At 43.5% G+C, this 19,688-nt stretch overlaps 1 protein-coding gene across 1 annotated transcript in view; it reads right to left on the reverse strand.

Moving 5' to 3' along the window:
• Positions 1-1,623: 1,623 nt before the first annotated feature.
• The window catches only part of LOC119842379 (somatomedin-B and thrombospondin type-1 domain-containing protein-like), a 35,474-nt gene continuing 17,409 nt past the window's right edge, over positions 1,624-19,688 (reverse strand). Inside the window, exons 2-5 of the mRNA XM_038370413.2 lie at positions 13,618-13,812; positions 12,477-12,555; positions 9,712-9,888; positions 1,624-2,831 (exon numbers count right to left, since the gene is read on the reverse strand). Coding sequence (XP_038226341.1) covers positions 2,714-2,831; positions 9,712-9,888; positions 12,477-12,555; positions 13,618-13,812 — 569 coding nt within the window. The 3' untranslated portion in view covers positions 1,624-2,713. The remainder of the gene's footprint in view (positions 2,832-9,711; positions 9,889-12,476; positions 12,556-13,617; positions 13,813-19,688) is intronic.

The following is a 19,688-nucleotide window of genomic DNA, read 5'->3' on the forward strand; positions in this document are numbered from 1 at the left end:
ATTTATTCATACGCCATTCCTCAAAAGGAGTACATCTTTGTCCACAAAACAGAAAGGATCTTTGAGGAGGCCATAAAGCCCAGTTACTCACAGATGATGTCAGAGACAGCAAAGCATGAGCTATTTTTTTCCACCTTGCTACATTGAGATGAGGTCATTTCACTGAGAGTCGTTAGTCCACTAAGAGTCTGAAATATACAATTAAAAAGCAGAGGCCTGCTGTACTGTCTGAGTTTACTGTGTCACCAACTGCACAAAGAAGTTAAACAGAGCAAATTCCTAAGGCAGGCAAAGGGAAACCCACTTCTGCAGGGAAGTCCGAACAATACCTCATGCCAGTTTGAGTGACTCTAAACAGGACTTGGGAGGCAGATCATAAACACAAGAGGAAGAGAAGGGCTGCTAGAGGCTTCAAATAGACCCAAAGGTAAAGATCAAAGGTTTTGTTTTCACTGCAAGAAATAGGTGTGTATTTTCATGGCAATAGCTTTCGCAATGAAACCCTAGTGAAGAAAAGGCACTGTAGTTTTTACCTTGATGGGAAGGAGGTTGTAGGGTTGGCCTCAACTAGCTTGACTGAGGAAAGAAGTACCTGTGCCTTGTCTCCACTAGGATTTTATAGCGATATAGCTAACTGGAGTCAGCTCTCTTGATGTAAATACATACCTCTTTTAGCAGCGAAGGCATCGCCACAGAGATCACAGCACTGAGTATAACCACCCCTGAACTCAACAGCCCCAGAGCAGTGGATAGTTTTCTCGGTTATCATTTACTGTGAGACTGGAAGTAGACCATTAGCGCAGTGATACATGTATCCCTGGAAGAACAAGAGGTCTTCCATGGCGTACCATCAACTCATCTAGATATTTGCTTAGTTTTACAAGAGGCTACAATAAAAATCACTAGCAAAGTCAATACAAACTAAAATATACAGACAATGGCTTGTTTACATACTATCAACTGAAATATAAATACAATATTTATGTTCCAATTGATTTATTTTATAATTATATGGTAAAAAAGGAGAAAGTCAGCAATTTTTCAGTAACAGTGTGCTGTGACATTTGTATTTTTAGGTCTTATTTTGTAAGAAGTCGTTTTTAAGCGAGGTGAAACTTGGGGTACACAGGACAAATCAGACTCCTGAAAGGGGTACAGTAGTCTGGAAAGGTTGAGAGCCACTGCACTAGACTAGAGTATTCCATCTGTAGGCAAAATACAGAATCTCCCTTTATCCTATACAACTCTACTGTATACTGTGTTATTTAGGTCCATCAAATGAACATTAGCATATATAAGTGCCACTCTGATTGTCCAAATGAGGGATCCTATCAAAGCAAAGCTACAAAGATGGGCTTTTTAAATTTAATTTAAAAAAAACTAAATATAATAAACAATGTCATTTTAAAAAAAAAAAAAAGTCATGTCTGCTTCTCGGGGCCATTCATGCAAGGTGCTTGGGATTTTTTGGAAGTTCTAAATGGACTAAGGATTGGATATCTGAGAGATCCATCCTTGTCCTATATCCTGTGGTAGAGAAGTGGACAGCAAGATTAGCTGGACTCAGCTCTCAATGGCCAACTGCTCGATGATGGCACTATAGAAACAGATCAACAAACACTGTTAGAATGTCTCCAGCATCTCTTTATTTACTACAGGAAAGTGTTATAACAAAACCCAACCATTATAAAGAAAATACTTCAAACAGTTCCATGTGCAAATAAAAAGGAACAGTTATCTCCCAGTTGCACATGAAATGGCTACTTTTTCTATACACCCCAAAGGTGTTTTAGGCACTTCAAGGAGCATGGACCATGTTATCTCCACATCTGTGAAGCCTGAAATCAAAGGACTCCATTCTCCATGGCACCCTCAACTCCCATTGGGTTCAACAGGCCTGATCCCGAAATGGAAACTTTGCACAAATGAACAGAGGACTGGAAGGGATGGCCTGAGTTATCGAGTCCAGTCCCCTGCTATCGCAAGCAACCCTCTCATAAATATATACCTCAGTGGAAGCAGGATCCAGCCCATTGGGAGCGGAGGGTGCCCAGAAACATCCAGGAGGCACTCAGCACCCTTCAGGATCAGTCTCTAAGGGCTCAAAATGCCTCTCATTGAAGTAAATGAGAGCTTTGCCCCAAATTTCAATAGGGGCCAGTGCTGTAGCTACCAGGAACCCAACATAAAATAGCAAAAGCATGGGGGGGAATGGGGGTGGCAATGAAGTGCCCTCCAGGCAGGGAAGTTATCTGTACGGAGAGGAGGCAGTTTGAGTGGACTCATTTTGCAGGTCTCTTGTGGGCTACTTAGGTAGGTTTTTAAACAATACATGTATTGTAAATTCTTTTTTGAATTCTCTTATTTGGTGGCTTCTCGCTGGCAAGTCTCAGGGAAGGAGGAACTTGGAAGTAGAGAAGAGAACTGACTGATGGCCCAAGTCAGGGTGGCTGCTCTTAGGCACAGGGGACATTCATGGAAGGAAGTGTGGGGAAAAAGACTGAAGTTGCTTTGTCAGCCTGTCTTCTTCAGAGAGCCAGGAGCATGGGTGGATATTTCAGCCTCAGCAGGTGGCAACCTCCTTGAAGCAGTCCAAGAGGGGCTTTACTGACTGATCAGCAGGTGGGGTGGGGTGGGGTTGTTACTTCAATCTTTGTGCCAAAGCCACGATCATGTGGCTCAGGCTTGGAGACGCTGGGCCAGTTCAGAAGGGTTAGATGAACAAGAAGCTGTGAACGGAAGGACAGGAGCAAGTGTCCAGCTGGCGAACTCTCCTCCAGGTTCCTCTGCACTGGGGATTCCCCATAGCCTGCCAGTGCAGCAGCCGATTCCTGGAAGGAACAAAGCAAAAGTGCGGGGAAGGGATTAGCATATTAACTCCTTCAAGGACAGTACCTGAGTGCATAATGCACCATCACTAATGGGGACTCCAGCAAGGCTGCTAGGCAGGAAGCTGGCTGCTCTGTAGAAGCAGCCAGTCACACAGCCAGGGTTTGAGATCAGCCAATAAATCCTGAAGCTTCTGTTTTTGACATCAGTCTGCATCCACTGGGCCTGATTCTGATGAAACACTGGTGAGAATCAGTATCAACTCTATTGATACCAGTGGGGTTACATCAGTGCAAAAGTAGTGTAAAGTGAGATCACAATCAGTCCTCTTCTACTGAAGCAATTGATAAGTTGCAAAGCACAGGCAAAATTCACCTCTTTGATGCACATCACCAGCCTCTACTAGGAGGGTGAATAAGGGATTTTTTTGGTTCACTGGTAATTGAGCAGCCGAGGGAATAAAATAATTGTTGCAGCTCAAACCAAAAAAGTTTTGTTTCTATTTTGAGCATTTTTTTTTAATGTTTTTGATTTTTTTTAAATAAATTGAAGGAAATTCTGAAACAAAATGTCGTTTCAAACAAAAAAAACAAACTATTTTTGTTTCAAAAATGTCAACATGAAATGTTTTGATTTTTTTGTTTTAAGTTTTTTTCCAAATCAAAACAATTTGGTGAAATCTACAGGAATTCACGAAATATTTTGGTGTCTCCAAAAAAAAAAAAAAAAAAAAAAAAAAAAAAAAAAAAAAATTCACCCAGCTCTAGTCTCTTCTGTATCCTGCCCTCTTTCCTTGGGCAGAGCTCCCACTGTCGTCCATGGACGCTGCAGACACCGAACGAGTACGTGTTACGCAACACAGAGCCATGGAGTACAGCTCTATTTGTAAGGCAGGAAAAAGAGCAGAAACATCACCGTCACCTTCTAAGCTATTTTCTGCTAGGTTCTGAATGTTCCCAGCAAGTTACTGAATGTGTTTATCCTGAACGGACTAGAGAAATGTTCCATTTTAAACAAATGCTTTTAAGCACTTGCCCCGATGTGTAGATGTAGCTTTTGTGAGTCCCAGCTCACATTAGACATACTCACACTAGCTTACTAAAAACAGCAGCAAAGCCAAGGCAGCAGAGGCAGTGGCAAGCGGCGGCACAAGCTAGCCAGGTCAAGCACATACCCACAAGCTTCAGGCAGGCTTGTATGCAGCACAGCTACCCTGTGCCAACACTTGCTGCTGTCCAAGCTATGCTATTATTTTTAGCATGCTAGCTTGAGGAGAGCTAGCAAGAGTATGTCTAACATGAGCTGGGAATCACACCCTAGCTCTTGTGTAGGCGTACCCTTAACGCTAGCACAAAAGGTGCTGGCCAGACAGACATGGAGCTTGAAATTTAGCTATAGAAAAAAGTACGGCATGGGCAGCAGCATTGCAAACTTCTCCCATTACACATGCGCGACCTCATGCCAACGAGGCTGAGCCCTGCCCTTTCGGAGAAGCACAACGGCTCGTTCAGTCCCCGCTCTGGCGCCAAGAGCGGTCAGCAAAATAGCCAGAATGATCTGTTGCTCCTGTTAGCTTTATAATTCTCTAGAAGCCTGAATGATCACTGCCAATTGTACAGAGACAGCAGTACTGCTGGTTTAATGAGGTGCCATGCTCCAGGGTGCAGTTTTATACATCACACATGGTTGGGGGGAAACAAAATGTTCTCTCTTCTGACTTTGGGTCATTTCAACACACCAGGGTTTGCACAGGAAGAATTAAGATCCTAGATCTTACAGAGCAGGCTACATACATCGACAGGTCCTACATGTTGTATGGTTCTCCTCCTCCCCTGGGCCACAGCTTTATCTTTAAAAGGCTTAATTCTTTCAACATAAAGCACGCTTGCCAGCTTTGGCCCTGCTTATAGGAGAAACAGCCTGTGTTATGTTTAGAGGAACATTCCCCAACTTCCCTATCTGGATGTCCCGAGCGAAGCTGTTTGTGAGCTGCAATCACCACATCTTGCTTAAGACTATCAAGAACAGCTAATCCTCCCAGGCTCCGGCCCCCAGAGCAGTTTGTAGAGCATGCTCAACACAGACATCAGTGCTTGTTACTCAGTGTTCTGAGGTCTGGTACCATTTCAAAAATGCCTACCACCACCTGTCCTAAGATCACTGGATAATTTTGCAGCCCTGTCACGTTGCACTTCTTACCACTTACCCTTCCATGAACAAGGAGGCCAATCAAACTCCTTGGAGCGTCCCGGATGTCCCCACTTAGGTGATGGCTGCTACTTGGCCATCACACTGGGGACCTCCAGAGCTACAAGCAGGAGCTGCTACATCTTGGGCCAAAGACCCAAGGCTCCCTAGTTGTGACTGTAACAGATTCACATTCTCTGCAGGTCAGGCAAGGAGAAGGAACCACTCACTAACAGGTTACATAGGCAGCCTTCAGGATCTCCTGTTAGTCTGCACTGGCTACTCAAATGCTTGAATTGCACCAGACTAGGCGGAGAGAGAGAGAGACAGAGACAGACAAGCAGGAAATATTCAAAAGTACAACACTGCTGCCGAGTTTATTTTAAACTCTCCGATGTTTTACTGCCCGACAATCATTCTGGGAACAATAAGTGAATTAAATGCTGGAGTCAGCTGCCAAACCAATAGCATGTGAGAACTGAAGTGTCAAAATGGAATGGGTGTGACCCAGGCACTAGCTATGCACGTTTCCCTCGCAGTGCCCAAGCAATGTACCTCAGCAGGAGCTGCAGTGACCCCCCTCTAGGAGTGGCAGATAGTTCAGCCTGCATGATCACCAGCAAATTGATCATATTTATCCTATTAGCATAAGTGGAACAAGCTAAAGCTTGAAACCAGTGTACTTTGTGGGGAAAGGGGGTTGAATGTATAGCAGGAGAGGCCTACGTAAATCTGATCAAGTGCTCACTAATACTGCAAAGCTGTATCCCACCCCCTGCCAGCTACCGCTGCCTGCTTCATCCTCTTCACCAGGGCTCACACATTCTGGCCTGAGGAGTTTAGCAGGACAAGAGCTCCCCTAAAATGTTTCAAAACTCAGTCAATACTCTGATAGTCTACTCTATTCTACTGGAGAGGCAATGCCCTCCAACACATGTGTTTCTCCCATCCCACCTGCTCCCCTTCCTTCTCAGAGATCATGGCTGACCAGCTCCATATGCCCCCTCACATGCTATCCCTGCCTCCATCCTACGTGGCCAGTCCTTAAAGCCTATTTCTAGAAGGAAGTGAAAAGGGACTATCATGCACCAGCCCAGTACATAAAACATGCCCATATAAGACATTCCAAACACGGCTCAGGTCCATCTACAAATACTTTAAACTGCACACAAGACAGCAATTGGAGAAAAATCAATAAAACCTGTCCCCATAACTTGCACAACATTTCGTGGTAGCTTTAGGGAGAGTTGTCATCTAATGTGTGAATCATAAAAATATTTCCCACCACTCCAAAAAGAGATCCAAGCCCCATTACCCCCTCAAGAATGTAAGGCCACAGATCCAATTGAAAGGAACAAAAGAACCAACAAAATCTCTTACCCTGAAGTAAAAGCTAAAATGGCTCAGAAACTTGATGGAAATTCTCTTTGCTTTCAAACAGCAGGGGGCCTTGTGGCAGGAGATTTAAGGATTGATGGAGAGGTGGTGGAGAGCAGAGAATGAAATGAATGGAAACAAGATGACTGTCAAGGCTAGAATTATTCTAATCACTCACGGATTTTAAATTTATTGGTATAATCAACCCGTTAAGATTCCCCCCCATTAAGGATTTCATCACAGATGGTTTGCCGCATTAAGGGCTAGAGTGGTACCTTGCCTTGAGATGATTAAAGGTGAATTAATTTTAAATCTCTACAGGGCTTCCTATTCACTAGTCACTTCATCACAACTCTGCAGTGCACAGCCTTCCCACCCCCCATAACAGGAATGACATTATACACACTGGCATCCAAATGGATTTTTAGGCTGCACCATCTTGCCTTCAGTTGGCCAACTGCACATTCCACCACCAGCCTGAAACTGATCAGGGTGTAATTAAGCCTTCTTCTGCCAGGTGCTCTCACATCAGAGTAGGGCTTCATGAGCCAAGGCAATAGAAGATAGGCTCCCAAGATTAAATTAGGCACACAGACACCTCACTGAGAACTATATTGGGTCAGAATAAAGTCCCAGCTTGTCCAAATTTGAAAATGACAGATCGCCGGAATAACCCGGCACCATGCACCCTACTGGTATGTCCCATGTTGGTGATCATGATCTTCTATCCATGGTCAACCAAGGCCTGCATAATGATTGAGTAGCGTCCTTTCTGGTTTACATATTCATGTGCACTGCGTGGAGGCAGACAATGGGCATGTGTGCCATCAGTGACCCCAGAACACTTCAGAAAGCCCATTCGCTTAAAGCCCTTGATAAAGGCTAAGATTTTGTCATGGATATTTTTAGTAAAAGTCAGAGATCAGGTCATGGGCAATAAACAAAAATTCACAGAAGTCTGTTTTATTTTTCACTAAAAATATCCCTGACAAAATGGGAAGGTGAGCTTGGCACCCACTGCTGCTGGGGCTCCAGGGTCCCCTGCCACTGTGATGAGTGAGAGCTCCAGGATCCCTCTACAGCAAAGACATAACCTAATGATGTTAGTGCTGGTGGAAGGTGCCGAATTGACAGCCCTGAAGGCTATCCTTAAACAGATGTCACATAGGCAGCAGCAGTGTAAGCTTCCCCCACCTGGCCCCAGACCTATCTGGAAGGACCATCTCTGGTGCTGCAAGGGGCATTCACTGTCTGTACCCCATTCAACCCTTGGTCTCCCTGACAAGGCAGCCAACTGGTGCCAATTCCCTAGACTTATTTGACTCAACTTGGTAGCTAGACTGGTCAAGTTCACTATGTTTTATAATCTGTTTAACTTCCCAGTTTCTCATGCACCTGGAAATGGATTAACTCAGCAACTCATCTCACGTACACCACTATACAGCAAACAGATGGGAACAACTTCCAGCTCTGCTGAAGTAGAAAGGATTCAAACCAGCTCCTTAGAGATGAAAGGAAAGGCACCATGGGTGAAATCTTGACTCCATTCAAGTCAACAGCCACACTCCGACTGGCTTCAATGGGGCCAGAATTTCACTCCATATTCACAAAATATTTAGTTCAACCCAAAATGACTTTTGGAGTTTGTTTGTTTTGCTTCTTTTATTTTCAGGTGGCTTTTTATTTAAAACAAAAAACCACGAGCTAAATTTCTAAGCAAAACAGTTTGAAAAGAAAAAAAAAAAAGTCAAAATGTGTCATTTCAAAAGTATTGAAATTAAACATTTTAGCTTTTTGGAATTTTTCTTCCCCCCCAGGCAAAACTATTCACGGAGTTTTACCTGAATGTGCAAATAGTTCCAGTCAACCCATGAATTTTTCCATGATTAAACTGTTCAAAAAATTTCACTCAGTTCTATAAAACTATGAATGTAGATGTTATTCACCAGACAGCCTAGTAAATGAGGGAGGGTCTCTTTCCACACCCCTGGGAAGGAAACTGTGGGCTGCAGATATTTTTCATTTCACCTAGTCCGATGCTCTTCTCTGGCTCCAGGATTTCCAACAAAATAATGTTATTTCAAGCTTTTACATTTTTATTACACTTTTTAGCCTCCACTGACCGCATCAGTTGGTTTCACTGCTCTTTATCTAAAGATCTTTGCAACCTTCATACTCAACAAGCAGGGGGACGAGGGGGAGGAAAAAGAATCTAACCCGACTTGTTCTCATTAAAAGCCATGGGCAGCCTCTACCTAAAAAGGCTATTACTGGTGCGGGTAGTGGGTGTGCAATATAGAACATGTTTTCAAGCCTCATAATCCTTGTTTATGGTTAGTATCTAAAAACAAAGCTATTCATTTCAATATTAAAGTGAGCTACAAGCAAAACACCCGCAGCCCTGCCACACAGTCATTTCCAGTGCTGGATTGCCCTGCAGTTCCACAGTGGGATCTTAAAATGTTAAAAACAAAAATTACATTTCACCTGTGTTACACAGATGTAATAAGGAAGGGAACTGTGTGATAGAAAAGTGGAGGGGCAGTGTTATGTAGCGGCTACAGCAGGGCACTGGAGAATCAGGACTCTATTCCTCCACCGACTTGCTGTGTGGCCATGGGCAAGTCCTTCCTCCTCTCCTTTGGCCCATCTGTACAGTGTGATTAATGCTTGCAGAAGCAATTTGAGATTCTTGGGGGAAAGATGCTATAATGCAAAGATTTGTTTTGATCTCCAGTTACACTGGCTACCGGTCCTCAGCACCAGAGCTTACAGTGCCTGGGGTCAGGGAGAAACACGCTATTCTGAACCAACCGGTGAGGCTCACTTTTGGAAACACAGTACAGATCTAGATGAGCCATAGGTCCACTCAAGTGAAGTAAATGGTTCTTACAACCAGTGACAGCCGGCAGAACGGATTTGGTTTTATTTTCTTGCTGGTGGGAGGATGGTCAGACAACAGGGGAGCCTTTAAAAAAAAAATCATGACTGTGCTACTTAAATTAGGAGGCAATGAGATTTAACGGACTAAGCACAGGAGGTCCTGAGTTCCCATTCTGGCTGCGCCACTGGCTTACCATGCAACCTTGGCCAAGACCTTTCCTATCTCTCTCTCCCAAACAATTATATCATCACCTACCTAACTCCTAGTGTGCACTGAGGATTACTTAATATACGTACAGGGCTCTGGAGATGTAAAGTGAGAAGTGAGCACAGGGTATTATCAAACTGGGGCAAATCTCTCCAAGCAGCTCAAGGGGGAGGAATATAAAATCCAATATGAAAAGACACTAACAAGGCAGAATTCAGGGCTCTTACTTTTTGCTTCCACTGCCATCCCCGTAGCAATGCAGACTCCTGGAATCCAGGGCCGGATGCTGGCACTCCACGCAGACTGTGTGCCCCTCGCTGAGATATCGCATCCACTGAGTATAGGAACTGTTCCCCTGCAAACAGCCTTTCATAATGGCAGTGATCTGGAATTCGACACAATATCTGCAGCAGAAATGACAGTCTCAGCTAACTTAACAGCAGCATTACAGACCTACCAGTGACCAAGCAACCCAGAGCAGACTGGGTGAACAAAGATCGTTTTTAAAAAAGGGAAAGTGCATCACCAAACACACCATGTACATTTATTCTGACAAGTTAGATCCGAGTGTTGCTATTCAATCAAACATAGGTGCTTTCAACCTACAGATACCAAAGTGCTTCTCAAAGGAGGGTATCACTGATGCTCCTTTTACAAATAGGGAAACAGAGGCACATATAGCAAGTAAATGATAGCTCCAGGAATAGAGCTCAGGTCTGCCGACTCCTAGTCTGGTGCCCTGTTCACTGGACTGTGCTGCCCCCAGTGCATAGTTTTGATTATTTATGGTAATTCTTCATAGGAGACTAAGACATGTCTGGTAGTTTAATTCAAAACAGCACCCAAGTCTCAAGTAATTGGAGATCTTTCTATGGCAGTGTACTTGCTTGGAAGTGAGGTGAAGCTGCCAGCTTTCTGATCAGGATTACCAGGCTAGCAGTGAGACTTCGCACTCTATTTGTACCATGCTCAGATCATGCTGTACGGGTGTTTTTAACCAAAACTTAGTGGAAAGGCTAAGAACCGGCCTTTTTCAGCGAGGAGAATGGAAGTTTGAGGTGGTAGTAACTGCCTGCAAACATACTGCAGAACGGGGTTTTGCACAAGCAGAAGCTCTTTCCCTGCAGAAACTTAAATGAGGGTGATGGATGCATGCACGTTATGGAAACGTGTGCGCGCAAGGGTGCGGATCCAGCAAGTGCACAACTGCCGTATGGTGCCAGAGAGGCACCAATATCCTCCCTGTGACACTCACAGAATGACAGGTGACAACAAAGAAAACCCCTCCATAGGAGCTTGAAATAAAAGACGTCACAGAGAATCACCAGCCTGCAAAACCGAGTAAGGCAGGAGACAGGAAAACATGCAGCAATCCCCCTTAGCGATCTTCTACATGGGCCTGCATCAGCAACAGCAGCCCCTACCAGAACGAGAAGCAGGAGGCAAGGCCAAAGTCAGCACCCTAATAGACCTTAGTTCTTTAAGCGGAGCGTAAAGGAGGAACGTTTGCAAAATTCATGGCTGTGTCGAGAACCCCGACCTGGCGACTGATCAGCACTTGCAATTCTGTCTCTCACAGGATTTAAAATGCACAGGAGAGCCATATGCAGAACCTTGATGCCTGCCAGTACCTGCACCATGTAACAGTGACATTGGGGGGGGGGGGGAAATGCACAGCAGGAGCTTAAGGGAGCCAAGCACATCAGGTACCCCCTCCAGCTCTTGATGCAATCAAGCCAACCAGTACAATAACCTGCCTCCTACACAGCAAGGACGCCCAAACTCTGCTCTGCTGGTACCCAATAGGGCAATTTACCAGGATCCCAAAGGCAAAGCTAATTTGCATAAAACAGAACCAGCTGCACCTGGCTTCACCTTTAATACAGAGGTGCTGCCCACAGACTACAGCTCCCAGCTGGAGCTGGAGCTGGAGTCTAAATAGTCCATGCTTTCCCTTTAATGCGGAGGATAACTATGGTTCACACTGTAATCCAAGAGGGGAATGTAAATGCCTATCCCTATTACAAAGCTGAAGATTAATGCTAAACTATAAACAAGTAACAAAAACATAACACACACACACACACACACACAAAAACAGGGGGTCCATAAATGCACTCCTCTTTGACAGCAATTAATAGGCATCAAGGGCCTATACAGTTGAGATAAGAAATTCTAACATCAGGATTGATTTATTCTAAGGACCATGACAGTAACACTGCATACATGCACATTTTTCTGACTATTTAGGCCACGGTCTATGCTGGAAATCTATTCATGGTGCAATATAAACAGCAAAGAGCACAGCGAGACTGAAAGCTACCTTGCCAGCAAGCCCATCACACGATGATGGGAGAAAAGGGAACTGGACCCAGAGAGAAGTAGGTAAAGGGAACCGGCTGAAATGACTGCTCTTTGCTTACGGGATTCTAAATAGCAACAATATTAAGCAGCTACAACTCAACTCTCCCCATCAAGCAGAATCAAGCTTTTTATTTTGTGAACTTGGTGCTGCACTGGAATCAGGCTTTAAGGGTTTGTGGGACCTGGACTTGTAGATTCAGTGTTTCCAAGCCTACACTTTAGCATCCACACTAAATTGTAAGCCTGGGTTCACACTTACTGAACCTGGGTCTCACAACCGTGCTAATGCATCCATACTGAACTACGCAGACCTTCTGACTTGGATCTTCGGTTTGACCTGTGACCACACTGCAAAATTTCACGGAGGAACTCAGGTTTTGACCTACCCCCCCCCCAGCCAAGTCATAGGACCTGGGGCCTGATTTATATGTGGACAGAAGGGAGGTTTGGGCTCAAATATGAGCCAGAGCCCAGGCTTAGCATGCCGTGTAGACATCTAGAAGTTTCCATCCTGTTGGACATCTGCTCTGATAAGAGCAGACCCTGGGTGCAATCCTGCACACACTGAAGCCAATAAGAAAAGGTGCGTGAAGTGTGATTACACTGCAGCACTCAGCCCCCTACTTACCCTGCTCCTTCATTTTCGCTGAATGCAGCTCTCTTTTTCCTTGCTTTCCCATAACCTTCTGTGGTTATTAATGCTGGAACTGTGCACAAAGAGAAATAGCACACATGGTAAGTGACACTACTGCACTGAGGCCACTTGTGCCTGTCAAACAATAAAAATTGAGGCGTTGATGGTCTTTAACAGCACATAATTTTTACTCTGGCAGGAAATCAAAGACAATTCCATATTATCAGTGAATATCCAGCATTTGATTGGAGATACATTTATATACATCCCCTTTTACTGCCCAAGATGGATGCTGCTTATCAGAGCCGTGCCAACCAACGGAGAACAAAATCACAGTTAATTTAATACCAGCTCTCAGCAGGTTTGAGAAAGCAGATTTAAAATAAATCTAAACTCTTAAATCCACATTAGTAAAGAAGTCAAAGCCAGATTCCGGTCCCAGAGACATCAGCAGAAAAAAAATAAAATAAAATAAAATAAAATAAAATAAAATAAAAAAAAGTTAGTAGTCGTCAGTGGAATTACACCTGTGGAAAGTCAATGTATTCGAGATCAAATCAGCCTTTACTCCAGATTTACATCAGAAACTGGCACGCAAGATAAACTGGATGGGGAAAGGTGATACCTTGTCTCTACTGGGCACCATTCCTTCACGACTATTGCAGCTGATTTATAAAAATACTGCTCAGCACCTCCTAAAGCCAAATTTTCCCTCCTACTTAAAAGAATTTTCCTCATTGACTTCACAGGAATTACTCTAGATTTACATTCATACGTGAGCTCAGAATCAGACCCCTGGTGTGTTACTTTTGAAACATACCAGATTCCACTAAACAGCACGTACGATTTAAAATAAAATTTCCCAGAAAGGATGCCCATGAACCCCATATAAAAGGTTAAATTCTATTCTCAGTAATGTTGGTGTAAATCCAGCGCAACTCCGCTGACTTCACTGGAGCAACTCCAAATTTACATTGGTGTAACAGAGCAGAATCGGGCCCAAAAGCTTTATCTGCAAATAATTCCAGCCCAACTAACCCTGTAAAGAAGGTTTAGTGGCCAGGCCCCTGGATTCAACCAAGCTCTCTTCAGCCCAGGACTCAGCCATGTTCCCAAGAGTTTTCAATGCACTTACTAAGGGACTGTTTGCACTCAGCTCCTTCCTGGTTCCAGTACTCCACACAGCCGGCCTTCTCCTCCAGAGGAGGACACACCTCACCTCCATTTCTAGGCTCCTGCACGACGTGTCTCCTCCGAACTCGGTATGTTGCTCGGCAAGGCTCTGCACAGCCACTCCAGTCGCTCCACTCGGATACAGCACAGGAGACCTCTGGGAGTAGGGCGAGAAACAACAATGTAGGCTGCAGAAATCGTGTGCGCAACACCTTCAGAGATGGATTGGGATCTCTGGCTCAGCTCAGTAAAGCAACCTTCCCCCGACTAAAGCTGCGGGATGCGGAGTTTGCAGCCAACCCAGACTGTCTGCCATATTCGGTCACACAGAGCACTTCCCAACGGTTTCAGTAGAAGGCCCCATACACTCATAGCAGAGAAGTACTTGACCCTGGAGGAAGTTTCAACAACTCAGGCTGACCTGTGTTGGGGGTTTTGCACCCATGTGGCTACACTGCACCAAGGAAGCACTGCTGTAAAACAGTGCCTGCACTTAGTCCAGTTTGAAACCAGAGTAAGTCACACCAGTGTAAGACCCTTTTTATACTCTGGTGCAGCACATCTACGCTGGCTGGGGAGGGTGGGAGGAGAGAGAGTTGCAATGGTGTAACTACAGCCATGCAAACATCCCTAATGTAGACAAGCTCACAGATCCTTTATTCAGACATCATACGTCTCTCCATAAACAGGAGGAGAATCTCTCCCACTAAATAGCAATGTTTTAAGCAGCTTGTTTCCCTTCTCCCACCAACAAACCTCTTTCTTATCCAAATACCATGCCCGCAGGGTGTGTGCTCAACCCCAAGATACACTCTCTCTGGATGTGTGAAGGCATGGACCATGTGTATTTGCTATGTGGAGTACCATGGGGTAAATTGCACAAATACATTTTCCACTAATTTTTGATTTTCTAAATAGATTGAGAGTTTAAAGCCAGAAGGGACCATTAGATAGCTAGTCCAACCTTCTCTAGATCACAGACCATTAAAGACTGAATGCATCAGATGATGTGAGCTGTAGCTCACAAAAAGCTTATGCTCAAATAAATTTGTTACTCTAAGGTGCCACAAGTACTCCTTTTCTTTTTGCGAATACAGACTAACACGACTGCTACTCTGAAAACAGACCATTAAATGTAATCCATTAGCCCTTGCATGGAGCCCACTTATTTGTGTTTGAATAAAGCATCTCTTCCAGAAAAGTCATCCAGGCTTCATTTGAAAACATCAAGAGATAAGAATCCAACACTTCCCTGGGTAATTCGTTCCAATAGTTAACCATCCTCATTGTTAAAATTGTGCCTAACATCTCATTTGGATTTATCTGGCTTTGACTTCCAGCCATTGGTTCCTGTTATGCCTTTCTCAGCTAGATTAAAGAGCCCTTCAGTATCTGATATTTTCTTCCCAGGAAGGTACTTTGTAATCAAGTCACCTCTCAATCTTCTTTTTGGTGATCTAAACCAGATTGATCTCCGGGACTCTCACCACAAGGTATTTTCCTCCAGCCCCTGAATAATTCTTGGTTTCAGAGTAGCAGCCATGTTAATCTGTATTCGCAAAAAAAAAAAAAAAAAAAAAAAAAGGAGTACTTGTGGCACCTTCGAGACTAACAAATTTATTTGAGCATAAGCTTTCGTGAGCTAATTCTTGTGGCTCTTCTCTGTGCCCACTCCAAATTTTTCAACAACCTTTTTAAAATGTGGACACCAGAACTGCATGCAGTATTCCAGCACCAGTCTGACCAAGACCATATATGGAAGTAAAATCACCTCTGTACCGCCACTCACTACTCTCCGGGTTATACATATAAGGATCGCATTGGTGCTTTTTGCCACAGCATCACACTGGAAGCTCATGTTAAGTTGCTTTTCCACTACGACCTCTAAATCCTTTTCAGAGTCTCTGCTTTCCCACATCCAATCCCCATTCTGTAGGTATGGCCTACAGTCTTTGTTCCTAGATATACAACTTAGCATTTGGCGGTACTAAATGGTATTTTGTCTGAATGGCCGCCCTGTCTTCCTCATTATTGACCACTCCAATTGGTCAACCACAAATTTTAGCAGCAGTGATTTTATATTTTGTTCCAGATGATTGATGAAAATGTTGCATGGTGCCCAGCCTAGTACAGATCCCTGCAGAATGCACTAGAAACACCCCCATTCAATGATGATTCCTTGCTGGCAATAACTTTTTGAGACGTCAGTTATCAACCACTTAATCCATTTAACAGGTGCTTTATTGATATTCTAGTTTAAATCAGAATGTCACTTAGTATTAAGGGCTGGTCCACGCAGCACAGCAATGTACACTAAATTTCTAAAGGTTTCAGAGTAGCAGCCTTGTTAGTCTGTATCCGCAAAAAGAAAAGGAAGACTTGTGGCACCTTAGAGACTAATGCTCAAATAAATTTTAGTCTCTAAACAAATTTATTTGAGCGTTAGTCTCTAAGGTGCCACAAGTCCTCCATTTCTTTTTTTAAAATTTCTTAAGTGCTCCAACATATTGCAAATTAATTGGTCCTTGTAGAACATACTGTTTCAAGCAGCACTATGTTAAAGTGCCCTAGCAGGGTGTGCTTTAGAAATCATGCCACCATAAATGTGCATTGCTCTCCACCTAGACCAGCCCTAAGTCAAATCCCTGACATAAGTCCAAGTATATTTACATCTACATGGTTACCTTTATCAACCAAACTTGTAATTTCATCAACAAATGAAATCAGATTTGTTTGACAAGATCTATTTTCCATAATACCATGTTGACTGTCATTAATTATATCCCTAACCTTTAATTCTTTATCCACTGAAGCCCACTCAGCTTTTTCATTGTTTTGCCCAGGACTGATGTTAGGCTAACCAGCCTGTAGTTACTCACTTGCCCTTTTTAAATATTGGCACAAAATTAGCACTCTTCTAGTCTCCTGGAATTTCCCCTATAGTGCAAGATTTATTAAAAATTAACACCAATGGGCCAGAGATCTCCTCAGCCAACTCCTTTGTTTTAGGACTATTGGGTACAATTTATCTGGGCCTGCTGATTTTAAGTGTTTATCCCAAGTAGATGTTGTCTAACATCATCCCCAGTTACTAATGCACCAGAAACTATTTCATCATTGTCACAGGATAAGAACCTGCTTCTTTCCAAACACCTGCCTTTTCTGCATCATTATTAACAATTTGACCATCTCCATCTAATAATGGGCCTATATAACATTGCTAGGGTTTCTTTTGTTCCCAATATACTTTAAAAATTCCTTCTTGTCTTTAGGCCTGTCAGCCATGGAGTTTTCCCTGATGTATTTAGCTTCCCTTATCAATTTTCTGCACTTCATAAAATCTAACTTTTCTTGATTGCTATTTATTTCTCCCTTTTCCCCCCACATGCTATATATTGCTCCCCCCGCATTGATTGTGAAATGGCAGCTTTGACCGTCTAGTAAACTTTGTAAATAACTCCAATTTTCATTCATATTTTTCTGTCTACATTTTTCCTCCCAATCTATCAATTTCACTCAATGTTCCTTGGCTTTGGAAAATTAGTCTTTTTGAGAAGCACCAAGTTTATATATTACTGGTTGGGACTTTCCTCTGCCCATTTTTAATGTCATCAGATCACATGATCCAGAGGCAACCAACAACTTGCAGTCCAGTGATTAATTCATCTTTATCCATCATAAAGAGGCCCAAAATGCAGTTACCATATGTTGACTGCAATACCTTTTGTGTTAGAAAATCATCATCTATAATTTTTGGAAACTCGAATGATTTTTTACTAGTGGCTGCATGAGACCTCCAGTTTGCAAGACATGTCCTGAAGGCCCCCATAACAACACAGTTCTTTCAATACATTACACACCAGCATTTAAGCAGTAACTTATCCTGTTCTCTGGTTTGATTCAATGGTTTGTAACAGATTTCCTCTTCCCTCCCCCCCAACAACATCCTGGGCTTTATGAGTTAGCACTTCGATCTATATGGATTCAAGATCCTGCATTTCTGAGTCATCAATAACTCTAAAAACAAGCAACAGTGTCTTTAATATAGTGCGCCATCACATCCTTTTTTTACCCACTCCATCCTTCCTGAACAGATTATAACCAACAATTTTAACATTCCAGTCAGGTGAACTGTCCAATCAGGTTTCAGTAAAGCCAACTGCATCACATTTGTCCCATCAATGAGAATTACCAATTCTGCTTGCTTGTTACCCAGACACCTAGCATTGATACAAGGTGCCATTGAAACGTTTCTTCTCTTCCCATCTTTGCCACCTTGGTTCAACAGGTTTGCAACACACTGAATCTGCATTTGAACTACATCCGTACCACCACTTATGCAAAGCTCAGGGCCCTTTCCATGTTCTCTTCCCATGAAAATTCCTGCAGTCGAGTCTCACTGCAATGAATTTTAGCAAAGAGCAGATTTCACTGCATCACAGGAAATGAACTTAAAATCTGCATACAAGAATATTCACTTGTAGGATCAACAAGAAGCGTGGAACAATACCACATGACTTACCTAGCCAGTGACAATTAACCCACATGGCTCAAATAGTAAGTATAAAACTTTCACAGAAAACTATTTGCAATCAGTCCACAGAGTCCAAAAACATGTAGAAAAAAAATGCATCAAATCCTTTTGATTCAATGATAGTTAAATTTGAGTAAATCACAACCTGCTTAAAAATACCTTACCAGCAGAATTATCCACTCACTTCTCCCCAGAGATGTGTTCTTGGTTAGGTCAATTTTTTTTTTTAAAATGGCCAGCAGGCCTGCACACACACACACACAAAAACAAAAAGCCACGCACATGCACACGCACACGCTAAATTTATTTGAAATCTAAAATACCATTCTGGGTAAGGACCCCTCCTTACCCTTTTCAGTCACCAAAGCAAACATGGTAGAGAAGGCTGTGAAGTCTGTCCCTGGAATGGGGTCATTGGGCCTTGTTCTAGTAACACAAGCATTACAATAATATTTAGAAATAGCAGCATTTCTGGGTTTATTCAGTGCATGTTTATGCTTTTGCTGCCTCTGTTACTGCTAATTTGGGAAATATTTAGGCAGAACCACATCTTCCCTAGGGCCTCTCATCCAGTTTCATTCAGGAACCAAGCAACCTTTGGACTGGAACAGAACCCTGAGGCATTGGTCCTATCAGGACTGAAAGTGCATGGTCCTTAAACTGGCCCATATGCCAGGGGTTCTCAATCTTTTTCTTTCTGAGGCCCCCCCGAAGATGCTATAAAAAGTCCATGGCCCACCTGTGCCACAACCATTGTTCTTCTGCATATAAAAGCCAGGGCTGGCATTAGGGGGTACCAAGCAGGGCAACTGCCTGTGGCCCCATGCCACAGGGGCCTGCACAAAGCTACATTGCTCAGGCTTTGGCTCCTGCCCTTGGTGGCAGGGCTCAGGGCCCCGGCTTTCAGCTCCATGCTGTGGGGCTTCAACTTTCTGCCCTGGGCCCCAGCGAGTCTAACGCTGGCCCTGCTTGATGGACCCCCTGAAACATGCTTGTGGCCCCCCAGGGGGCCCCGGACTCCTGGTTGAGAACCACTGCCATAGGTTACCTGGGAACCACAAGCTGAAATAGTTACAGGACTAACCAGCAGGGGGAACATTTAAAAAAAAAAAAAAAAAAAAAAAAAAACCACCAAAAAACGGTCATCAGTGTATCAGAGATTATTTTGATGAGTGATTAGAGCATAGGATCGGATTTGGGAGAAATGGTTTCCTAACCCTGGCTGGCTCTGCCACAAATTTCCCATGTGACCTTGGGCAAGTCATTGCATATATCTGTGCTTCAGTTTCCTCATTGAGATAGGATAATACTTATTATCCTAATAATTTACTTGCACCTACAGATCCCAATCAGGGATGAGAGCTTGCTGTAGAAACACACAATAAAAAGATGGTGCCTGTCCCAAAGAGCTTACCATCCAAGATAAGAGACAACAGGCGGATACAGTCAGACACGAGGGAGTACAAGGTAAGAGTGAGATGACAAACTGTGCACTTGCC

Source organism: Dermochelys coriacea, chromosome 13, assembly GCF_009764565.3.
Source record: "Dermochelys coriacea isolate rDerCor1 chromosome 13, rDerCor1.pri.v4, whole genome shotgun sequence".
Lineage (NCBI taxonomy): Eukaryota > Metazoa > Chordata > Testudines > Dermochelyidae > Dermochelys > Dermochelys coriacea.